General features: G+C 48.7%; 1 protein-coding gene across 1 annotated transcript; it reads right to left on the bottom strand.

Moving 5' to 3' along the window:
• Nucleotides 1-1,629: 1,629 nt before the first annotated feature.
• Nucleotides 1,630-23,065, bottom strand: LOC308120154 (BRD4-interacting chromatin-remodeling complex-associated protein; the record flags this gene model as incomplete). Its single annotated transcript, XM_080480597.1, has 12 exons — nucleotides 1,630-2,288; nucleotides 4,359-4,461; nucleotides 5,810-5,904; nucleotides 7,089-7,237; nucleotides 9,682-9,827; nucleotides 13,946-14,151; nucleotides 15,750-16,674; nucleotides 16,871-17,047; nucleotides 17,833-19,338; nucleotides 19,461-19,526; nucleotides 19,688-19,730; nucleotides 23,025-23,065. The coding sequence occupies 12 exons, from the start codon at nucleotides 23,063-23,065 to the stop codon at nucleotides 1,630-1,632; spliced, it is 4,116 nt and encodes a 1,371-aa protein (XP_080336723.1).
• Between the last annotated feature and the right edge of the window lie 704 nt (nucleotides 23,066-23,769).

Below are 23,769 nucleotides of genomic sequence, written 5' to 3'. Positions count from 1 at the left end.
ACTTGCAGGGTGACTCTGATCGGAGCAGGTTTGTAATTCAATCACTGAGCACGATGGAAATGCTCCTCTAGTACCAGAACGATTTAGAAGAAAATAAAATGCAGACGGATCAACAGGGAGCCTGACAATCGTGAGCCTGCAAGTCTAAATGGAGGGCAAAACACCAAGCCACAAATTCCTCAGAGAAAAACCTTCTTGTAACCTGGTCAGCCACACACACACACACACACACACACACACACACACACACACACACACACACACACACACACACACACACACACACACACCTCTGACCCTCTCATGAGAACTAAAATGTGTCCAAGCAGAGAAAAGCAGGAAGTTTCTGGAAAACATTTTTTAACATTATTAAATAAAAAACATTCACATCTTGTTCATTCATTTCTCTTCTTGTATAAAATCAGTTCACTTCTGGAGAGACAAGTAAACCTCTTCCTCCTCTTCTCCCTCCTCTTCCTCCTCCTTCTCCTGCTCTTCCTCCTCCTCCTCCTCTTCCTCACTGCTCCCAATAACTAACATATTATTGCTTGAATATAAATACACACATTACAGGAAATTGTTCTTGTCTCAGGAAAACAAATATTTCACAGTTCAGACTCCAGCAGGGTCCAAAGTTAAAACAAGTCCAAAAGCACAACTGGCTGACGGGTGTTTGTCTGACGGGTGTTTGTCTGATGGGTGTTTGTCTGACGGGTGTTTGTCTGATGGATGTTTGTCTGACGGGTGTTTGTTTGACGGGTGTTTGTTTGACGGGTGTTTGTCTCACGGGTGTTTGTCTGACGGGTGTTTGTCTGACGGGTGTTTGTTTGACGGGTGTTTGTCTGACGGGTGTTTGTCTGTTGAGTGTCGGGTGTTTGTCTGACGGGTGTTTGTTTGACGGGTGTTTGTCTGACGGGTGTTTGTCTGATGGGTGTTTGTCTGTTGAGTGTCGGGTGTTTGTCTGTCGGGTGTTTGTCTGTCGGGTGTTTAACTGCCTCGTGGACAGACTCCAGTCTGACGTCAGAAGAGACACGACACGGACGTTTGCTGGTGTATTCAGGATGTAGTAAGTCACAATTCTTTGGAGTTTCATTCTTTAAGTCAAGATGATGGAGCCTGCGAGACACACATACACACACACACACACACACACACACACACACACACACACACACACACACACACACACACACACACACACACACACACACACACACACACACACACACACACACACCTTTCTCGATGCAGTTAGATTACCAAAATAAATACCCTGGAAGCTTGGCACTATGCAAAAGAAAGTTCACATTTCTGAAAGAAATTGTATAAAAACTATTGAATAAACTCAGTCTACACCACAGTTTCTTTATCCTCACTATTACTTATATACTATAGGCTGCTGACGGTGGTAAACCTCTGAATGACTGTCCTACCACTGAAACAATAAAGCTCCTGTTCAAATAGATTTAGTTTTCACAGTCGTACATTGAGATGAAGGAGCAAACACCTCCAGGACTATCCAGTGCTGTCGCCTCCTTCTTTCGCTCTCAAACAATCAAACATTAACATCTGGATCCTGGTGGGCCCAGATGAGAAGTCTTTGCTCAGTACCTGTGGGGGGTCGTGACCTCACAGGTGACCCTCCAGGATGCTGGTGACGGCCTGGTCCAGTGAGGGGCCGGACGGGGCCCGGCTCGGGGCTGCGGGGGGGCCCTGCAGGCGCTGCAGCTCCAGGATACTGTCGATGGCGCTCTGCAGGTGTTCGCTGAGCACGCTGTCCTCCTGGAGGGGCGGAGGCGGCGGTTCCGGCCCAGGCGACGCGTCCCACCTGGAACACTTGAGTTTTGGGGCGCTGACGTCTGTGGGAGGCGACCGCAGGCAGACGTCCTCCGGCTGAGGCGGACAGAGTGGATGTGGGCTCTTTGATTCGGAGGCGGGGCCTCTCTGTGGGCTCTCCTGGGCGGAGTTACCGTTGGACACCTGGTCGTGGTAATGAAGAAGCTGGGGGACTCCGCTGGGGGCCTGGGGGCTGCGCTGGCTCACGGCTCCGCCCCCGTTGGTCAGCTGCCCCGTGTGGTCCCGCTTCAGTCCGGGGTCGTGGGCCGAGTTGTGGACCACCTTACGAGAGCCGGACTCTTGCTTGATGGTGAGTCTGAGGGCGCCGCGGGAGCTGGAGCGGTACGTCTTCAGTCCCGGAGGCCGGTCGGACAGCCGGGTCCAGGCTGGCGGCGAGGAGGGGCCGCCATGACGGGGGGACGCCGCCGAGGCTGAGGCCGTCAGCGATGTTTCTGTGAATTCAGTGTGCAGGTTAGTCTGAGAGGTCATGTGACTAGTGGTAACACGCCCGGTGGTAACACGCCCGGTGGTAACACGCCCGGTGGTAACACGCCTGGTGGTAACACGCTCGGTGGTAACACGCCCGGTGGTAACACGCCCGGTGGTAACACACCTGGGCCCAGTTGTTCTAAACTGGGTTATTTTAACGACTGGTTAAGCCCAAACTGCCGGTTAAATCCTTAACCCACCATCAGCTAACCAACTGTTAAAAATGGGTAGTTTAAAACATGGTTAGTAATCCTGTTAGTTAACGTGGCCATCAAAGTTAACAGTGAGGTTAACAACAGTGGTTAGCCTCCCTGATGCCACTCTGCCAAAGGCTCCGCCCAAGACTCCACCCAAGACTCCACCCAAGACTCCGCCCACTTTCAAGTCTCCGTTCTTCCATGTTTTATCTTAAACATAGTGGTGGAGGCAGCCAGTGTTTTAATCTGCTCTATAAAACTACTAAAACATGACAAACTACCAGGATGTTAAAGTGGAAGATGAAAACTGAGCTGGATGATCGACGGCATCATGGTGCCTCTTCTTTTTTTAATTTGACCAGAGAGAACCATCTAGAGAGAACCATCTAGAGAGAGAACCATCTAGAGAGAACCATCTAGAGAGAACCATCTAGAGAGAGAACCATCTAGAGAGAACCATCTAGAGAGAACAATCTAGAAAGAGAACCATCTAGAGAGAACCATCTAGAGAGAACCATCTAGAGAGAACCATCTAGAAAGAGAACCATCTAGAGAGAGAACCATCTAGAGAGAACCATCTAGAGAGAACCATCTAGAGAGAGAACCATCTAGAGAGAACCATCTAGAGAGAACAATCTAGAAAGAGAACCATCTAGAGAGAACCATCTAGAGAGAACCATCTAGAAAGAGAACCATCTAGAGAGAACCATCTAGAGAGAGAACCATCTAGAGAGAACCATCTAGAAAGTGGACTGAGTGGCCAGAGAGAGAAATAATAAGAACGAGGGAACCAGATCATTTAATCTCTGGATTGATGAAGGCTGAGGTCTGCATGAGGCAGCAGGGGGCGCTCCGCTATGAGACGCTCCACAGAACGTCTTTATAATGAACCAGACTTTTGGTTCCTCAGGAACTACTAAACAAACTACAAACTACTGTAAATGAAAGCTTGGAGTTTTTAGACCTAAAATGAGCCTTTTAATGGCTTCATGTGAAAGAGAACTTTAATCAGAGTGTTTACCAAGGTTACCATGGAAACGGCTGTAGAGCAGCGTTCTATCATTCTACACCTCCATTCCTCCATGTTGAAGCTTTTGATTCAGACACGTCCAGAAATAAAGTGAAAGGAGCAGAAAGTCACTATGGAATGTTGGAATGGTGAAAAATAAGACCCAAGATCATTTCTTCCTGATAAAGAGGAGACATGAGAATGAGATCTTCTCTTTCTGGACCAAGGAGAGTTTAACTCGTCTGGACTTCACATGTTTAGTTAGAAAACACCAAGATCTAATGAGCTCCGTGGAAACGAGGCTCTTAAAGCTCCAGAGCAGCAAATATGACGGGATGGAGGCGACATTGGTGAAGGGAAGAAAAAAAAATAAATTTAAAAAAATATATATATATGTATATATATATATATTTATTTATTATTATTAATAGATTATTTTTCTCTATGTCCACTCCGGGGCTCTATAGAGGCGCAACTCTTCATTCCAGTATCGACTCTATCAGAGTTCAGTCTTCGCTCCACCCTGTCCTTCCTTTGTTCAACTGGTATCATGAACGCCATGGTGAGAGTTAACCACTGGTAAACAGTTAGTGGAGGTTAACTTTAACGTCAAGATAACTAACCTGGTTAAAGTTAACCCAGTTTTGAACAACAAGATAACAGTGCTGTTAAAGTTAACGATCGGTTAAATGTGTTTAACGGCTGGTTAAACGATAACCCAGTTTAGAACAACCGGCCCCTGGTGGTAACCCCCGGTGGAGACGGGGGTGACGGGGGTGACGGGGGTGACGGGGGTGACGGGGGTGACGGGGGTGATGGACACTGACCTGGCTCCCTGCGTGCTCGTCGGCGGTCCTCTGTTAAGGCATTTCGTTCGGCCTGCAGGAACAGGCGCTCCAGCATCACCATCTCTGCTGACGGACTCTCCTGCTGTGGAAACCAGTTCACACCCGTCACACACTGAAGTACAAGTACTGAGAAGTTCAGGTTCCTGGGGCCTCGTCTAAAATACATTGTGTAGGATTCCTGCTGCTAAAACGAGTTTGTGCGCCCAAAAGCTGAAGGTGGCGAGCGCCGACCAAATATTCGATTCAGTGAAACAGTGCGTCCGCACCCTGCACACTCTTCCCTTTTCTGGGTCCCAGTCCACCTGGAAGGTTGACAGGTCAGATCTCACCTCTACACACTTTCTACCATCACTGGTCAATCAAAGTACCTCAGGAATATTTCTGCCTGTCAATCAGCTGATCGACGGCATTTTACCATCAATCCGTTGAGAAAAGAGGAGGAACAGGAATTTAATGTGGAGAGAAACAGTCATGAGGAGGTGGAGGTCAGGAGAGGATCTTATCTGGTGTCAGTCGGAGCTTCACTAATAAAAGAACAACCAGATCAGCAGCTCGTCGTCACTCCTGGGAACACTGAGAGTGAGAGATCAGTGACTGTAGAGGTGGAGGAGAAGAGTCTGATCTGAAGGTGGAGGACAGAGGAGAGTGACATCATGGGGGAGAGTGACATCACATAGAGAGAAGAGTGATATCATGGAGAGAGGAGAGTGACATCATGGGGGAGAGTGACATCATGGAGAGAGGAGAGTGACATCATGGAGAGAGGAGAGTGACATCATGGGGGAGAGTGACATCATGGAGGGGAGTGACATCATGGAGGGGAGTGACATCATGGGGGAGAGTGACAACATGGAGGAGAGTGACATCATGGGGCAGAGTGACATCATGGAGAGTGGAGAGTGACATCATGGGGGAGAGTGACATCATGGGGGAGAGTGACATCATGGAGAGTGGAGAGTGACATCATGGAGGGAGGAGAGTGACATCGTGGAGGGAGGAGAGTGACATCATGGAGGAGAGTGACATCATGGGGGAGAGGAGAGTGACATCATGGAGGAAGTGGTGGTGGAGGAGGAGGTGGAGGAAGTGGTGGAGGAGGAAATGGGAGAAGGAGGGTGGAGGAGGTGGTGGTGGAAGAGGGTGGAGGAGGTGGTGGAGAAGGTAGAAGAGGAGGTGGTGGTGAGGACGGTGGAGGAGGAAGTGGTGGAGGAGGAGAGTGAAGGTGGTGAGTGGTGGAGGAGGAAATGGGAGGAGGAGGGTGGAGGACGTAGAGAAGGAGGTGGTGGTGGAGGAAGTGGTTGAGGAGGAAGTGGGAGCAGGAAGGTGGAGGAGGTAGAGAAGGAAGTGGTGGTGGAGGAGGAGGTGGAGGAGTACAAACCAAACCAGCCAATCAGATGCAGGCGCTGCTCCACCCCCAGTGAAAGTCTCACCTGAGCTTCTGCCACCAGCAGCTGTCGGTACTTGTTGACCATGTCCTTGGTCCGCTTCAGCAGGAACCCCGACACAGAGTCAAACTCCTGGTCCACTGAGGAGACACACACTTTAACTGTGACAACACACTGATTAGCACTCCCTGACGTGTACTACTCAGAACAGTACACAGTAACTAAGTATTTGTACTTTATTACTTCTCACCGTTCTCGATGACAGAATGAATGTGGCCTTATGTTTCATCCTGTGACAAAAACTTTAACTGTGATTTTATAACGACTGTAACACGACAGTGGGACTCCCCCGGAGACCCACTGTTATTAATAATAATAACAATAACAACAACAATAATAATGAATTGATTTATTATTATTTTTCTTCTCCCCTTTTTTTCTACTTTTCTTTTAATTATTTACCTTTTCTGACTTTGGATCATCTTGTCCACGGTGTCGTTTGTGGTGTGAAACGTTGTGAGTGAATGAGTTTCAATGGGGGAGGGGGACCGGCCCTCTGATGCAGGGACGTTTCTAGCCCTCCTGGGGGCCCGAGGCAGGAAGGACTACGGGGCCTCCCGGCCACAGAATGATGATTAATAAAGTCCAGCACAACAGATTAGTTAAGAAATATCATGGGAGAAAATATCATCGTCAGCAAAGGACTAAGTTATTGTGTGGCTGTGAATGTATGAACACCAGACTTCTGACAAACTGTGTGAGCAATGCTGGACGACTTCTTAAATAAAGCCGCCCCCTGGAATAATGAAATAATGAATTAAATAGTGAAATAAAATGTTGGTTTTTTTTTACATAAAATTGGTACTTCAATGAATGAATGAATTATTTAATGATGTATTTATTTATTTATTTATTTATGTTTGGCACATTTAGTCCTCCACCACGACCAGGGCAGCTCACTCCTCTCAGTGCTGCCCTCATCTTAACGGGCCTCCAGTCTTTTCCACGGGGCCTGGTTCTGAGGTACGACGTCTGTTCTGTGTATCAGTGAGTTTGTTTCACGATTCTACATCCTTTAGTGTTCCAGTGTGACGGCAGCCAGTCGTCGATACTATCCTGCACCAGGAGAGCTGCTCAGTATTAAAAACACTCATTTTCATTTGCACAGGATATAAATATCTTTTTTAATATTCTGTCAGACTTTCGGTAAAGTTTGCTGACGACACATTGCAGCAGACAGTCGTGTTAAGAAGAGGAATTAAGAGGAGGACAATGTTTTACTTGTTTCTCTGCATCACTTCCCAGCCAATCAGAGCTCACTCACCTCGACTGACGCTCTCCTCGGCGGGCAGGTGACCGGCGCAGGCGTGGAACGGCAGCAGGCTTCGGACGGCGTCCTTCAGCGTGGAGAAGGCGGGGCCGGTGAAGGAGCTCTGCACCACTGCACGGTCCGAACACAGCTGCTGCTGGAACCTGAGGGCGACCAGGGAAAGTCCACCCGCACCATGAAACCTGACCGTATTCTTAAAGGGTTAACCCTAACCTAACACTAACCTAACACTAACCTGACTCTAACCTAACACTAACCTAACCCTAGCCTAACACTAACCTAACGCTAACCTAACCCTAACCTAACACTAACCTAACCCTAGCCTAACACTAACCTAACGCTAACCTAACCCTAACCTAACCTAACAATAACACTAACCTAACAATAACCTAACACTAACTTAACATTATCCCAAACCTAACACTAACCTGACTAACCTAACACTAACTTAACCCTAACTTAACACTAACCTAACCCTAACCTAACACTAACCTAACCCTAACCTAACATTAACCCTAACATAACAATAACCCTAACCTAACACTAACCTAACAATAACCTAACAATAACACTAACCTAACCCTAACCTAACAATAACACTAACCTAACACTAACCTAACATGAACCCTAACCTAACACTAACCTAACAATAACCCTAACCTAACCCTAACCTAACCTAACATTAACCCTAACCTAACAATAACCTAACATTAAACCTAACCTAACACTAACCTAACATTAACCCTAACCTAACCCTAACCTAACAATAACACTAACCTAACACTAACCTAACATGAACCCTAACCTAACACTAACCTAACAATAACCCTAACCTAACCCTAACCTAACAATAACCTAAAAATAACCCTAACCTAACCCTAACCTAACCTAACATTAAACCTAACCTAACACTAACCTAACAATAACCCTACCCTAACACTAACCTAACAATAACACTAACCTAACCCTACCCTAACACTAACCTAACAATAACACTAACCTAACCCTAACCTAACACTAACCTAACATTAACCCTACCCTAACACTAACCTAACAATAACACTAACCTAACCCTAACCTAACACTAACCTAACAATAACCCTAACCTAACACTAAGGCCCCGTGTACACGACAACGTTTCACGTGACAACACCTAATCCGCAAAAATAAAGTGGGCGCGTTTCCACTGCAGCAACAGACACAGAGACAACGATGTAGTTAGTCTGCCGGGCCACTGGAGGGCGCTGTTGTTTGATTTGGTAATGAAACTACACAGACGTGTGTGCAGAGAACAAAACACTATAAATGTGAAGAAAATGGAAAGAACCTGACATCCGTATGGACTGATGAGGAACCGGATGATATCAGGGAGAGTCTCAACTATTAAACTACTGATCTGGACCATAAAACTAGAATATGGACCGCGGGTCGTACCACTACGGGTCGTACCACTACGGGTCGTACCACTACGGGTCGTACCACTACAGGTCATACCACTACGGCTCGTACCACTACGGGTCGTACCACTACGGGTCGTACCACTACGCGGCCGCCATGTTTGTTTACAACTGAATGAGCAGGAGGGAGGGGGGAGATGAGCAGTAACAGGCTCTGTAGCCTCCATCAGTCTCTGCAGGAGGGATTAGCAGCCGTGAAAGAATCTTTCCACCTTGGGAGCCGGATTAAAAACTTTGTGGATACAGTGGATCAGAACACTGGTGCCGTGTAAACGGACCCCCCAAAAGTGAAGAAAGTTTTGCGGATACACTCGTATTCGTTGTCGTGTGAACGAGCCTTATACAAACGATTCTTGATATGGACACTGTTTTAAACAATAACATGCAATCAAAACACGAAGGGAAAGTTTTATCCTGACTGTTCCCATCATGGTTCATCTGTCGTCGTTCCTCCATCTGAAAACCAGTGCTGACGTAATATTTTGACGGGGTCTCACCTCTTCCTGCGTTCTGCTGGTGTGAGCATCTCGTCTCTGTGTGGCTCCAGACGACCTGCCAGCTGACACAAACACCAGGATGGACTGTTACTGCTGGAGCCAATCGTGTCACCTCAGTACAGAAGTTTCCATGTTCTCATTGTAAAGCCGAAGTCAAATACTAAAACAAGTCGATATACTGGGACTTCCTGTAACAACCAATGATGGCTGAAAAGGTCAAACCTGCTCATAACGTAGTATTTTTGGCCACATCACAAGTAATAAAGCCTAAAATTAAATATTTTCCAATGATTGTGTTTCTTTATTTTAGCTTCCATTTGATTCAGTTATATATTTGTGATAGAAAACATGTTTATAGACTTCAGTAATTATATAAAAGCAAATATTTACTGATAAGACATTTACCAAGCAGCTATTATATTAAAAAATAATAGTAATTAATCCTTCTTCAATTGCATTTATTTATTTAATTATTATAAAGTTATTATTACATTTGAAATGGTTAATATTATTACTTTACTGGAAGATATTCCGTCTGGGCCTCAGCTGTTCAGTACACAGGATCTAACCACCGCTGGACTCCATGAGATCAACCCACCATGGAAAGAGGAATGACTGTTAGTTTATTGTCACCTGGTTGCTGTGCTGAATAGGCTGAAGGGGGGGGCACTCCCTGGAGGGGGGGGACCTCTGAAGCTGGCTGCCCGGGCCTGCAGGGGAGGGGGGGACGGCGTCCACAGCACAGCATTGACTCTCCACAACCAGGGCAGCTGCTGGATCTGGAAGAACAGCAGGAATGTCACAGCTCTAGAGGAACAGCAGGAACGTTAAATCAATTCAATTCAACTTTATTTATAGAGCACCAAATACAACAGTCATTTCTAGGTGCTTTTAACAGAGAAAAGAGAAAAACCCAACAAATCCACATGAGCAGCAGATTTATTTGCGACTGTGGAAAGAAAAAACTCCTAACAGGAAGAAAGTTACAGCTCTAGATAGAAAAGCAGGAACGTTACAGGTCTGGAATAACAGCAGGAATGATACAGCTCTCAAAAAACAGCTGGAACGTGACAGCTCAAGATAGAACAGTGCGAATGTTTCAGCTCTAGGGGAACATCAGGATTGTTATAGTACTAAAGGAACAGCATGAACGTTACAGCTCTAGAAGAACAGCAGGAACGTTACAGCTCTGGAAGAACAGGAGGAACGTTACAGCTCTGGAAGAACAGGAGGAACGTTACACCTCTAGCTCTATAAGAACAGCAATACAGCTCTAGAAGAACAGCAATACAGCTCTAGAAGAACACCAGGAATGTTACAGTTCTAGAGGAACAGCAGGAATGCAGGAACGTTGCAGTTCTAGAGGAACAGCGGGAACGTTACAGCTCTAAAGGAACTGCAGGAATGTTACAGCTCTAGATAGAAAAGCAGGAACATTACAGCTCTGGAAGAACAGCAGGAATGTTACAGCTCTCAAAAAACAGCAGGAACGTTACAGCTCTAGATAGAACAGTGCGAACGTTACAGCTCTGGAAGAACAGAAGGAATATTACAGCTATAGAAGAGCAGCAGGAACTTTAGAGCTCTAAAGGGACAGCAGGACTGTTACAGCTGTAGAAGAACAGCAGGAACGTTACATCTCTAGCTCTCAAAAAACAGCAGGAACGTTACAGCTCTAGATAGAACAGTGCGAACGTTACAGCTCTGGAAGAACAGAAGGAATATTACAGCTATAGAAGAGCAGTAGGAACTTTAGAGCTCTAAAGGGACAGCAGGACTGTTACAGCTGTAGAAGAACAGCAGGAACATTACAGCTCGAGATAGAACAGCAGGAACGTTACATCTCTAGCTCTAGAAAAACAGCAGGAACGTTACAGCTCTAGATAGAACAGTGCGAACGTTACAGCTCTGGAAGAACAGAAGGAATATTACAGCTATAGAAGAGCAGTAGGAACTTTAGAGCTCTAAAGGGACAGCAGGACTGTTACAGCTGTAGAAGAACAGCAGGAACATTACAGCTCAGGATGAACAGCAGGAACGTTACAGCTCTGGAAGAACAGGAGGAACGTTACAGCTCTAGCTCTACAAGAACAGCCGGAACATTACAGCTCTGGAAAAACAGCAGGAATGTTACAGTTCTAGAGGAACAGCAGGATTGCAGGAACGTTACAGTTCTAGAGGAACAGCAGGAATGTTACAGCTCTAGAGGACCTGCAGGAATGTTACAGCTCTAGAAGGACAGCAGGAACATCACAGCTCTAGAAGAACAGCAGGAACATCACAGCTCTAGAAGAACAGCAGGAACATTACAGCTCTGGAAGAACAGCGGGAATGTTACAGCTCTAGAGGAACAACAGCAATGTTACAGCTGTAGAAGAACAGCAGGGTCATTACAGCTCTAGATAAAACAGCAGGAACATTACAGCTCTGGAAGAACAGCAGGAACGTTACACCTCTAGCTTTATAAAAATAGCAGGAATGTTATAGCTCTGGAGGAACAGCAGTAACGTCACCCCTCTAGCTCTAGAAAAACAGCAGGATTGTTACCTCTCTAGAAGAACACCAGGAATGTTGCAGCTCTAGAAGAACAGCAGGAACGTTACAGCTCTAGAGGAACAGCAGGAACATTACAGCTCCAAAGGAACAGCAGGATCGTTAAATCTTTCGCTCTAGAAGAACAGCAGGAACGTTACAGCTCTAGAAAAACAGCAGGAGCATCACATCTCTAGAGGAACAACAGGAACATTGAAGCTCTAGAAAGACAGCAGGGACGTTACAGCTCTAGATAAAACAGCAGGAACATTACAGCTCTGGAAGAACAGCAGGGACGTTGCAGCTCTAGAGGAACGGCAGGAACGTTACACCTCTAACTCTAGAAAAACAGCCATAACGTTACAGCTCTAGAAGAACACCAGGAACGTTACAGCTCTGGAGGACCAGCGGGAACGTTACACCTCTAGCTCTAGAAAAATAGCAGGAACGTTACAGCTCTAGAAGAACTACAGGAATGTTACAGCTCTAGATGAACAGCAGGAACATTACAGCTCCAGAGGAACAGCAGGAACATAACAGCTCTAGCTCTAGAGCAGGGGTGTCAAACTCATTTTGCTCAGGGACCACGTGGAGGAAAATCCATTACCACGCAGGCCGGACCGGTGAGATCATGGCATAACAGCTTAAAAATAACTACAACTTCAGACTGTTTTCTTTGTTTTAGTTTGGTTCAAAATAGAACAAGAATATTCTGAAATTTGTACACAAAAACTGTACACATCACAAGTAAACAAAACACAGTGACAAAACACTTTAGTTAAAGATTCCGAGGACAAAATTGGTGTAATTTCAGGAACCCAATGCCTCAGTGGTTGGGACTCAGACTTTGTCCCTGTGTTTCTACAGAGTCGTACAACTTTAAGTCACAGCCTGTCTCTACTCTTCCAGGTATCAAACACCTCATCTTAATTCCAAGCTCAATCACCACACCATACCAACTGAAACTATTCAAGAAGGCTGAGTTCCTCTCTGCCTTGTAGGCTCCACTGTTTATTGACAGAAAAATAAAAGCTGTGCAATGCATGAACAACTTCAATCAAACTTACTTATCAACAAACTTATGAACTATGAAATATTACAGTAAATCACACACTGTTCACTTTCTTTAAATCTCTACAGACGATATTCATTTTCACAGAACGATATCAGGGTGCACAAGTTTCTCACGCAGCATTTAAGTCCATTCAATCCACTGTGTATTTTACTCCTGAAACCTGACGTCTTCACTAGTGCATCATTATCAGGCGTCACATCCTGAGTGACAGACAATTTCAGGATTTCATTCAAGTGCTTGTGCGTGAGCCTTGAACGCAGCTTTGTTGTATTGATGCTCATCACAGAGAAAACGTGCTCACAAAGATATGTGGTTCTAAACATGCAGAACACTTTAGCAGCAAGGGCTGTCAAGTTGGGCCAACCTGGCAGGAGACACTGATGAAATGTGTCCAAGCCAGCTGCAGCAAATTGTCCCTTCAAATCTGAGTCACACTGCAAGTCTATTATTTCAAGTTGGATGTTGCCGGGCAGATCAGAGGCCTTCAGGGTGACTGGCTCGTTCTCCAGTTCACCAAAAATCTGAATGCGTTGCTCAAACTCCCGCAAAACTGCCGTTATCTAATCATGTCTGCGGCATGTCGGGTCGCACACACGTCTTTCAGACAAGGAGAGTGAGCAGCGTCACCGTCCATGAGTTGCCTCTCCCACGATGACAGCTTCAACTTGAACGCACATACAGTAAACTGTCCTAATACTGCGTTGCTGCGCCCTTGGAGCATTTTCCTCAAGTTATTCAGGTGCTCTGTAACGTCCACCATAAATAAAGGTCCTGCATCCGTTCTGGGGACTGAAATTCTAACACTGGTTTGCCCTTTTTTCCCACCCTGTCCACTCCTACTCTGTCCACTCCCACCCTGTCCACTCCCACCGTGTCCACTCCTACTCTGTCCACTCCTACTCTGTCCACTCCCACCCTGTCCACTCCCACTCAGTCCACTCCCACCCTGTCCACTCCCACTGTGTCCACTCCTACTCTGTCCACTCCTACTCTGTCCACTCCCACCCTGTCCACTCCCACTCAGTCCACTCCCACCCTGTCCACTCCCATCCTGTCCACTTCCACCCTGTCCACTCCCACCTTGTCCACTCCCACTGTGTCCACTCCTACTCTGTCCACTCCCACAGTGTCCACTTCCACTCTGTCCACTCCTACTCTGTCCACTCCCATCCTGTCCACTTCCACCGAGTCCACTCCCACCCTGTCCACTCCCACTGTGTCCACTCCTACTCTGTCCACTCCCACAGTGTCCACTCCCACAGTGTCCACTTCCACTCAGTCCACTCCCACCCTGTCCACTCCCACCGTGTCCACTTCCATCCTGTCCACTTCCACCGAGTCCACTCCCACCTTGTCCACTCCCACTGTGTCCACTCCTACTCTGTCCACTCCCACAGTGTCCACTTCCACTCTGTCCACTCCTACTCTGTCCACTCCTACTCTGTCCACTCCCACCCTGTCCACTCCCACCTTGTCCACTCCCACTGTGTCCACTCCTACTCTGTCCACTCCCACTCAGTGCACTCACACCGAGTCCACTCCCACCCTGTCTCGCGCTCCAACCAGGGCAGTGAAAATATCACCTGCTGTTGTGGTATCCATCATTGGCACCAACTCCAAGAACTCCTCGGTGACGGTCACATTGTCATCAACTTGGCCAGTTGCACAACATCTGTAATGTTTGTCCTTTCATCAATTGCAACTGAAAAAGGAATGAATGACTTTACTTTGCTCTTCAATTGACTGTCCACGTCCACCGAAAGATCAGGAATCCTGTCTGAAACTGTTTCTTGTCAGACTGATATTTTACGCTTTTCAGGGCACATAATCTCTGCAGCCTTCAGCATGCACGTCTTCATAACGTCACCCTCACTGAATGGTTTTGAAGCCAGTGAAATATCGTTAGCAAAAAGGTAGCTAGCCTTCACTGCAGCATCTCTGGGCTGTGAGTAAACACAGACTGTTTCTTCAGACCCGCCAACAATCCATTCACCTTCTCTCTTCTCTGTCGTCCTTGCAAGTGGTTGTATTTTTCAGCATGAAGAGTCTCATAGTGGCGCTGAAGGTTATATTGTTTCACCACTGAAACATGCGGTGAACACGCCAGACACACAGCTTCCCCATTCACCTCCGTGAATAAATCCAACAATGACCATTTTCCTTGGAAAACTCTGCACTGTCGACTTTTCTCTTTTTTGATAAAGACATTTTGGGGCAATGATGGTGCCAAATCGCGTACTGTTCAAAGTACAAAACTTACTGTCCTTGCTATACTTCTGCGCCACCCAGTGGACACATTTAGAACAGCAGTTTCTTTTACTGTGTAAAATCATTTCGCGGCCTCGATTTAACCCGTTGAAACCCGTGTCAAACTTAGGAACAGCAGGAATATTACAGCTCTAGGGGAACAGCAGGAACATTACAGCTCTATAGGAACATCAGGAATGATATAGTACTAGAGGGACATCAGGAACGCTATAGTACTAAAGGAACAGCAGGAACAGCACTGCTCTAGAGGAACAGCAGGAATGTTACAGCTTTAGAGGAACAGCAGGAACATTACAGCTCTATAGGAACATCAGGAATGATATAGTACTAAAGGAACAGCAGGAACAGCACTGCTCTAGAGGAACAGCAGGAATGTTACAGCTCTAGGAGAACAGCAGGAACATTACAGCTCTAGAGGAACATCAGGAACGTTATAGTACTAAAGGAACAGCAGGAACGGTACTGCTTTAGAGGAACGGCTGTAACGTTACAGCTCTAGAAGAACAGCAGGAACACAGGAAGGTTGCAGTCCTAGAAGAACAGCAGGAACACAGGAAGGTTGCAGTCCTAGAAGAACAGCAGGAACATTATAGCTCTAGAAGAACAGCAGAAAAGCAGGAACATCACAGTTCTAGATGGACAGCAGGAGCGTGAGGCTCTAGAAGCACAGCAGGAACCTTACAGCGCTAGAAGAACAGCAGGAACAATACAGCAGTAACTTCACTGATCACCAGAACAATTTAGCATTTAATAGCTGCTTTTCTGCTTTTCTGCTTCCATCCATCCATCATGGCAATGTCATGAAAGAACTCACTGTTTAGTGTACGCTGTTGGACCTTCTCGATCGCCGGCTGTTGAACCTTCTGGACCGCCAGGTGTTGGACATTCTGGATCGCCGACTGTTGGACCTTCTGGATCGCCGGCTGTTGGACCTTCTGGACCGCCGACTGTTGGACCTTCTGGACCGCTGGCTGTTGGACCTTCTGGATCGCCGGCTGTTGGACCTTCTGGACCACCGGCTGTTGGACCTTCTGGATCGAAGGCTGTTGGACCTTCTGGACTGCCGGCTGTTGGACCTTCTGGACCGCCGGCTGTTGGACCTTCTGGACTGCCGGCTGTTGGACCTCCGGCTGTTGGGCCGCTGGCGGTTCAGCTGCCGGGTGGTCTCCTCCGCTGGAGATGGGAGCAGGCTGCTGCTGAGGCACCAAGATGCCAACATGCATATGGGACGTGCTGTGGACTGAAGCTGATGGCTGGACCTGGACTTGGACCTGGGGCTGAGAACCCAAGACCTGGACCTGGACCTGAAGCTGGGGCTGAGAACCTGAGGCCTGGATCTGGGGTGGAAGCTTGGCAAATAAGGCCTGTGAGATCTGGAGCTGATGAGGTACTGGGTACTGGAACTGGGGCTGGATGCAGGCCTGGGCAGTTGTGGTCTCAGACACTGAACTCTTGGATTCAGGATGAGCCATCTGAAGCCCAGATGGAGGGATGGACGTTGCAGATAGTCTCCCAGTGTCTTGAACCTGATCCGGGGAGCAGATCAGCAGCGAGTCCTCGGTATCCGACCGAAGCGGGGAGTCCTCGACACACTGGTCCGACATCGTGCGATGGGGGTCTTGACTGGAGACCGCGTGAGACGCAGGCGGAGTCTCTGAGTTGGCGGCGACCGGTGAGGCCAGCGCCTCCACGGAAACCACCGGCAGCGCTTCAACCAACAACTCCGACGTGACGGGAGACCTAAGTGCTTGCTGGAGGAGAAACCACATAGATAAGGTGACACCACGGTCTTTAATGCTGAACACTATTGACCTGTAAAGTCACTTCAGCCGAACAATCAACTTTATTACACTTTGATTTGATTATTTCGATGACAGAAGCTGTCAAAAGAAGAGCGTGCCCCGTCAAATGGACTGGCAGGCTTGTTTGCCAGGTTATTTTTCTTACCTGTTGCAAATGTTGCATGAAGGCCTGGTTCTGGCTCATTGAGTTGGTCATCTCTTCCTTGGGCATGTTTACAGCTGGAGTGGGGGTCAGAGGGGGTTCAGGGGGAAGCTGGACCGTCGCTGCAGGGGGGGACGAGCTGGGCTGCACTGCAACATGCTGCACAACGTGTCCATAGGACTGCACACAGAGACGCCGCAGCCACAGAAACCCTTCAAACATCTGAAAGCTCCGACATTTCCAAAGTCTGCAATGCATCTCTTCAAACGACAATACCGCAACAACAAATGAAATGCAAACTTGCATAGAGTTATAAATTACACAAATCAAACAGAAACTAAAGCAGACGGAGGCCCAGAGCAGGAAACGAACTCTTAAGCTACAGACACACGGCAACACTGTAAGAAATGTTTAGTCGTCACGTTAGTCGTCATGCTAAGTCATCATGTTAGTCATCATGCTGAGTCGTCACGTTAGTCATCATGCTGAGTTGTCACGTTAGTCGTCATGCTGAGTCATCATGCTGAGTCATTATGCTGAGTCGTCACGTTAGTCATCATGCTGAGTTGTCACGTTAGTCGTCATGCTGAGTCATCATGCTGAGTCATTATGCTGAGTCGTCACGTTAGTCGTCACGTTAGTCGTCATGCTGAGTCGTCACATTAGTCGTCATGCTGAGTCATCAATAAAATACTGATTGTTGAAAATTCCGATGTAAAAGTGTCAAAATACTTTCACTGTTGATGGAATAGTTTTTTCTGAAAACAACTTTATTCCATCTGTTTAATGATAGTTTGTATCAAACATTTCATAGAAAGAATTGCAGCAGATTGTGAATGTAAAACTGTGTGTGTGTGTGTGTGTGTGTGTGTGTGTGTGTGTGTGTGTGTGTGTGTGTGTGTGTGTGTGTGTGTGTGTGTGTGTGTGTGTGTTTGTGTGTGTGTGAGAGAGACCATGCTGCTCACCTGTTGCAGCTGCTGGAGGGTCTGGTCCAAGCCGGGCCTGTCCTCCGGCAGCAGCACCACGGAGGCCTGCTGCAGACTCAGCGGTCCGTCCGTCTGACGAGTGGCGGTCTGTGCGGCGAACGGCAGCCCCTGAACCACCGGCGGTCCATTGACAATGGAGATGGACGTCAGATCTGAGGGAAGCACCGCTGAACTGTTGATCAAGGTGATGTGGTTTCCAAGGGCGGGACTGTGGACCAGTGTGGCCCGTTGGCCCTGCCCCCCTGGGGTGTAGGCTCCGGCCAGCTGTGCTGGCATCTGGAAGACTGCAGCGGGTGCTGACTGGAGCTGCAAAGGTCCTGAAAGCACAGTGGCCTGGCGCAGCGCCAGCTGCCCTGTGGGGGTGAAGACAGGGCTGAAGTTCAGCTGCCTCTGGGGCACGGTCAGGATCTGGGGGCCGTCCACGAGCTGCCCCGTAGACGGAGTTACACCGTGGAGCGATGGGCCCTGCAGACTTGGGGTCAGCAGCGGTCGAGCTGGGCTGGCGGCCTGAGAGATGGTAACAGGAGACTGGCCTGGAAGAAGGAACTGGTTTTGGCCTCGGAAGAGTCCCTGAGGCTGCAGCACAAAGGAGCCGCCCTGGTTGACCAGCTGCAGGCTGACTGGCTTCGGAAGCTGCTGGGCAGGCTGCGGGGCTGGAACGACCGTCTTCTGGCCTGGGGATTGGGACAATAGAATATTGGACGAAGCAGCCCTGGGGACAAAAGTAAGACCAGGACCAGGCTTCTGGCCAGACGGTTTGGGGCTAATTTGAACCAGTCGGGGCTGAATGCTGACGGGCAGCTTAGGCTGGATGGGAAGAGGGGCGCGCTGCAGGATGATGCCTGGTGCCGCCGCTGCCGCCGTGGCTGCTGCTCTCAGAGTCGGGGTGAGAAGTGGACGGCTGGTGACACTGGGCACGGCCTTGTGGAGGATCATGCCGGAGCCCTGCGCAGGACTCAGAGAGAAGGAAGTTTCTGGAGACGGAGCAGGGAACACGTTCCCGGGGAGCAGCCCCATCAGCTGAGCGGCAGCAGCAGGTTTTAGGGAGGGACATCCCGGCCCCACCGCCAGGAGGGAGGGCTGGGGAGGCTCCACTGCTGCCTGGGTGTCTCTGGGCAGCGCCGAGGTGACGGGCAAGGTCACAGACTTGGGTATGAATGCCACGGTGGGTGGAGAAAGGAGGGGGGCCGGTGAGTACATGGACAGACTTTCCCCTGGCTGGGACAGATCTGCTTCTAGAGCCATGGTCTGCTCTGTGATCTGGGCCTCCTGCAGGCTCTGCTGGAGGATATCACAAGCCCCCTCCACCTCCTCCACCTCTCCCTTCTTGGCTTCACAGCCAGCCTCCACAGGCAGCTCCGCCTGCGGGTCTCCTCCACCCTCTGGAGACGACAACAGTGCCTCCTCCAGGAAGGACAGATCCACACACCCCGGCGGAGGCGTGTCGGGGGAACCCCTGCCGCCCCCCAGCAGAGAGACGGGACTCTGGAGGAGGTGACGGGGGAGAAAGGGGGAGAGTTCTCTGATTAGTGGGAGAGAGCAGGAAAGGTTTGAGGCACAGGAGGAGAGCAAAGCATCATGGTCCTGCTGCAGATCCAGACACTCACCGGGGCATCTGTGAAGAGGGGGGGCTCCCCGGAGGAGGCGTTAATGAGCAGGTCTTCAGTCTGCAGCTGCTGGATGAAAGCACTCCATTGAAAGCCATATTTCATGACATTACTGCAGCCCTCCTCCCCACGTCACTCAGGACTGTGCCAACAAACATCTCCAGCACAGAGTCACCATTTACACCACTGATTTGTAGTTTTGCTCTTAGTGACGAGTCTGTTGTTACCTCGTTGGTCCCATGAAGGAAGTCGTTCAGGGCTTGAGGATCACTGCAACATTGAGAGGAAGACAATGAGTTGGATCTTTGACTCCAAACATCACCAATAACTTCTCAAATGGCTGAAAACAGAATAAGATCAGATTTATTGAAAGACGGTGCCTTCATGAGAAACGAGCGTTGGGAAGATTCCAACTCCTCAGTTGGAAAAAATATCCAATCAAACGTTCCCAATGGGAAAGTGGTGGCAGAACAATGTTCCTGGTAGGAGCGAGGAAGTATCCTAAAACCTCTAGATATCCCAGAATGCATTTGGAGGCAGTAGCAGCGAATTACCCCCCACCAACACCACCCCCCCTTACATGTAGGAGAGAAGTTGACAAATAAGGACTTTACTATCGTTTCATCATCAGTCCTCATTTATTTGCAGATGAAGAAAATTCTTTTTGTCCATTAGTAGAGGACGTCGTAGCTTTCCAACAATCCTTCACAAGTACTTCAATTCAATTCAACTTTGTTGATATAACAACAAATACAACAGTCATAACTTCATTCACTCAGAAAATGATGAAAAGGTGGAAATCAAAGAGGCAGTGCAGTGAGCGAGCGAGTGAGTCAATAAGCGAGTGAGTGAGTGAGTGAGTGAGTGAGTGAGTGAGTGAGTGAGTGAGTGAGTGAGTGAGTGAGTGAGTGAGTGAGTGAGTGAGTATTCAATGTAAAACTCAAATGTGTGATTTGAAGTTTTTTCTTTATTTTCTGACGATTGTCTGTCCACTTGGAGCAGTTTAAGTGGACAGATAGGGAATTAAACTTCAAACCTTTCAACTGAGAGACATCCAACTCTACCAATCTAGCCATTTTTGAAAGACGGTGTTAAGAAGAAAATGGCTGTGAGAAGGGCCCGGGACACCCAGAGTCACCGACCCGCCTTCCACCCGGCGGCGGACACCACCCAGTGGAGGACACTACCCAGCGCCAGACACCACCCGGGGGAGGACACCACCTGGCGTCAGACACCACCCGGTGGAGGACACCACCCAACGGAGGACACCACCCGGTGCAGGTCACTACCCGGTGGAGGACACCACCCAACGGAGGACACCACCCGGTGCAGGTCACTACCCGGTGGAGGACACTACCCAGCGCCAGACACCACCTGGTGGAGGACACCACCTGGCGTCAGACACAACCCGGTGGAGGACACCACCCGGTGCAGGTCACTTCCCGGTGGAGGACACTACCCAACGCCAGACACCACCCGGTGGAGGATACCACCCGGTGGAGGACACCACCCGGTGCAGGTCACTACCCGGTGGAGGACACCACCCAACGGAGGACACCACCCGGTGCAGGTCACCACCCGGTGCAGGTCACTACCCGGTGGAGGACACTACCCAGCGCCAGACACCACCTGGTGGAGGACACCACCTGGCGTCAGACACAACCCGGTGGAGGACACCACCCGGTGCAGGTCACTACCCGGTGGAGGACACTACCCAACGCCAGACACCACCCGGTGGAGGATACCACCCGGTGGAGGACACCACCCCGCGTCAGACACCACCCAGTGGAGGACACCACCTGGCGGAGGGCATCACCCGGTGAAGGTCACCACCCGGTGCAGGTCACCACCCGGTGGAGGACATTACCCAGCGCCAGACACCACCCAGTTGAGGACACCACCTGGCGGAGGACACCACCCGGTGCCAGACACCACCCGGTGGAGGACACAACCCGGCGCCGGACACCACCCCCCTCAACATCGCTCTACTTTGCTTTGTTGACAGCGCTGCAAACCCTCCACCTTCTCTCCATGAGCTTCATCATCTGAACTGGTTTTCTCTTCACAGCTGAACCTTGTCGGGTTCAGTTGACGAGGTTCTTCATGGGTTTGGGACCATCAGTTCTGCTGTGCAGAAGTCAGGGTGGTTCACAGCTCACAGCCCGATTTGACCACTGTTAGAAATAATCCTCGGACCAGAACCAATCAGCTGCGTGAAGAGAACCGAGGTTTATCTTTAACTTAAGAACTGAAGGTCAGTCAGTCCAGAAAACTCAAACAACTTTGAATGTGTCTTCAAGTGCAGAACCAGAGTCTCCTCTGCTGGGAGAACCAGAGTCTCCTCTGCTGGAAGAACCAGAGTCTCCTCTGCTGGGAGAAGTTCATCCAGTCACCAGCCTCACAGATCACAAGTTCCCAGTGTCTCAACATCAACTGTTTGGAGCAGACTTCATGGTCCAAGAGCTGCCTACTAAGGAGAAGCAACAAGCACCAGAGGATTTGTTTGGACCAAGAAACAACAGAGGAGCATCAGAACATCAGACCAGATGTAAGATGTTTGGTTCCACCTGCGGTTTGACCTCAACCCAGTCCAGATGTTTGGATGACATGGAGTGCAGAGCGAAGGCCACAGGATCAACAAGAGCTCAGCATCTCTGGAAATCCTTCAAGACTGTTGGAAAACCATTTCAGGTGACAATCTCATCTCCAGAGAAGAACCAGAAACCTCATGAAGCTCCTCTAGAGAAGAACCAGAAACCTAACGAAGCTCCTCTACAGAAGAACAACAAACCTCATGAAGCTCCTCTAGAGACAAACCAGAAACTTAATGAAGCTCCTCTAGAGACAAACCAGAAACCTCATGAAGCTCCTCTAGAGAAGAACCAGAAACCTAACGAAGCTCCTCTACAGAAGAACAACAAACCTCATGAAGCTCTTCCAGAGAAGAACCAGAAACCTCATGAAGCTCCTCTAGAGAAGAACCAGAAACTTAATGAAGCTCCTCTAGAGACAAACCAGAAACCTCATGAAGCTCCTCTAGAGACAAACCAGAAACTTAATGAAGCTCCTCTAGAGAAGAACCAGAAACCTCATGAAGCTCCTCTAGAGAAGAACCAGAAACCTCATGAAGCTCCTCTAGAGAAGAACCAGAGGATCAAAGCAGGAATCAAAGCAAAGGAATCCAAACTATTAAACATGTTTTTCTTCATAGGTTTGATGCTTCAGTGAGAATCTACATTGTAAATAGTCAGAAAATAAAGAATAAACATTGAATGAGAAGGTGAGACTCTTTAGGGGCAGTCTACACTCACACACACACACACACACACACACACACACACACACACACACACACACACACACACACACACACACACACACACACACACACACACACACACACACACACACACACACACACACACTCTCACATGTTTTATGTACTGCTACCTGGACTCACTTGTAAAAGAGATTATTAATCTCAATGTGGTTCTCCTGACTAAATAAAAGCTAATGAATGAAATGTTATATGTTTGTTTACAACAATTACAAACTTCCACTCACCACAAAACATCAAGTAGACAAGTCCCATCTTCATCTTCCATGTCCACTGAGGAAGAGGAGAGTTTGTAATTAGCGTTGTAGCTCCTAAAATCTGGAAATAAATCTCAGATATTCTGATGAAAACATCTTGAACACAAAGAAGAAGCGGTGAGATAATGAGGAAACTTCAGACCATCTCTGTCAGGACCGGGTTGGTCTGGGGGGGTTCTGTCTGGTTGGACACTCGGACCTACTTCATCAGTGAGCGGCCCCATACAGAGCGGTCGGATGGAGTTCTGGTGGGGGCCTCATGGGAGGGGGTGGTTATGCTGGGTCTGGGGGGGCGAGGCTGCTGGGCCAAGGCGTCCAATCGGAGATGAGACCCCCCTGTGGCGGGGCATCGCTGCGTCCCCCCCGGGGCAGGAGGCTGAGGGGGCACAAACACACCAAAGCACATGAGGTCAGGTCACTGGAGGTCACTGGAGGTCACTGGAGGTCACCAGCAGCCAAAACACCTTCACATGAGGTCAGAGGGACAAGATCAATACATGACTGATCAGTTTCTATCAGATCAATACGATTCCTCAGATCAATATGATTCAGAGAATCACATCTTCAATAATTGCAGCATGTTTGTTAGTATTGATTAGCAGCAGGCTGATGATGAAGATGATGAAGATGAGAGCTTTTGTGTCTCAGAGGTGTGGAGCAGATTGAGGAAAGAGGCTGGCGGGTCTGCAGCAAAACAACAAAACAAGGGAACAAG

This window comes from Lipophrys pholis, assembly GCF_963383615.2.
Source record: "Lipophrys pholis genome assembly, chromosome: 14".
In the NCBI taxonomy this organism is placed as follows: Eukaryota; Metazoa; Chordata; class Actinopteri; order Blenniiformes; family Blenniidae; genus Lipophrys; species Lipophrys pholis.
This window is presented reverse-complemented; position numbering and strand designations above follow the sequence as displayed.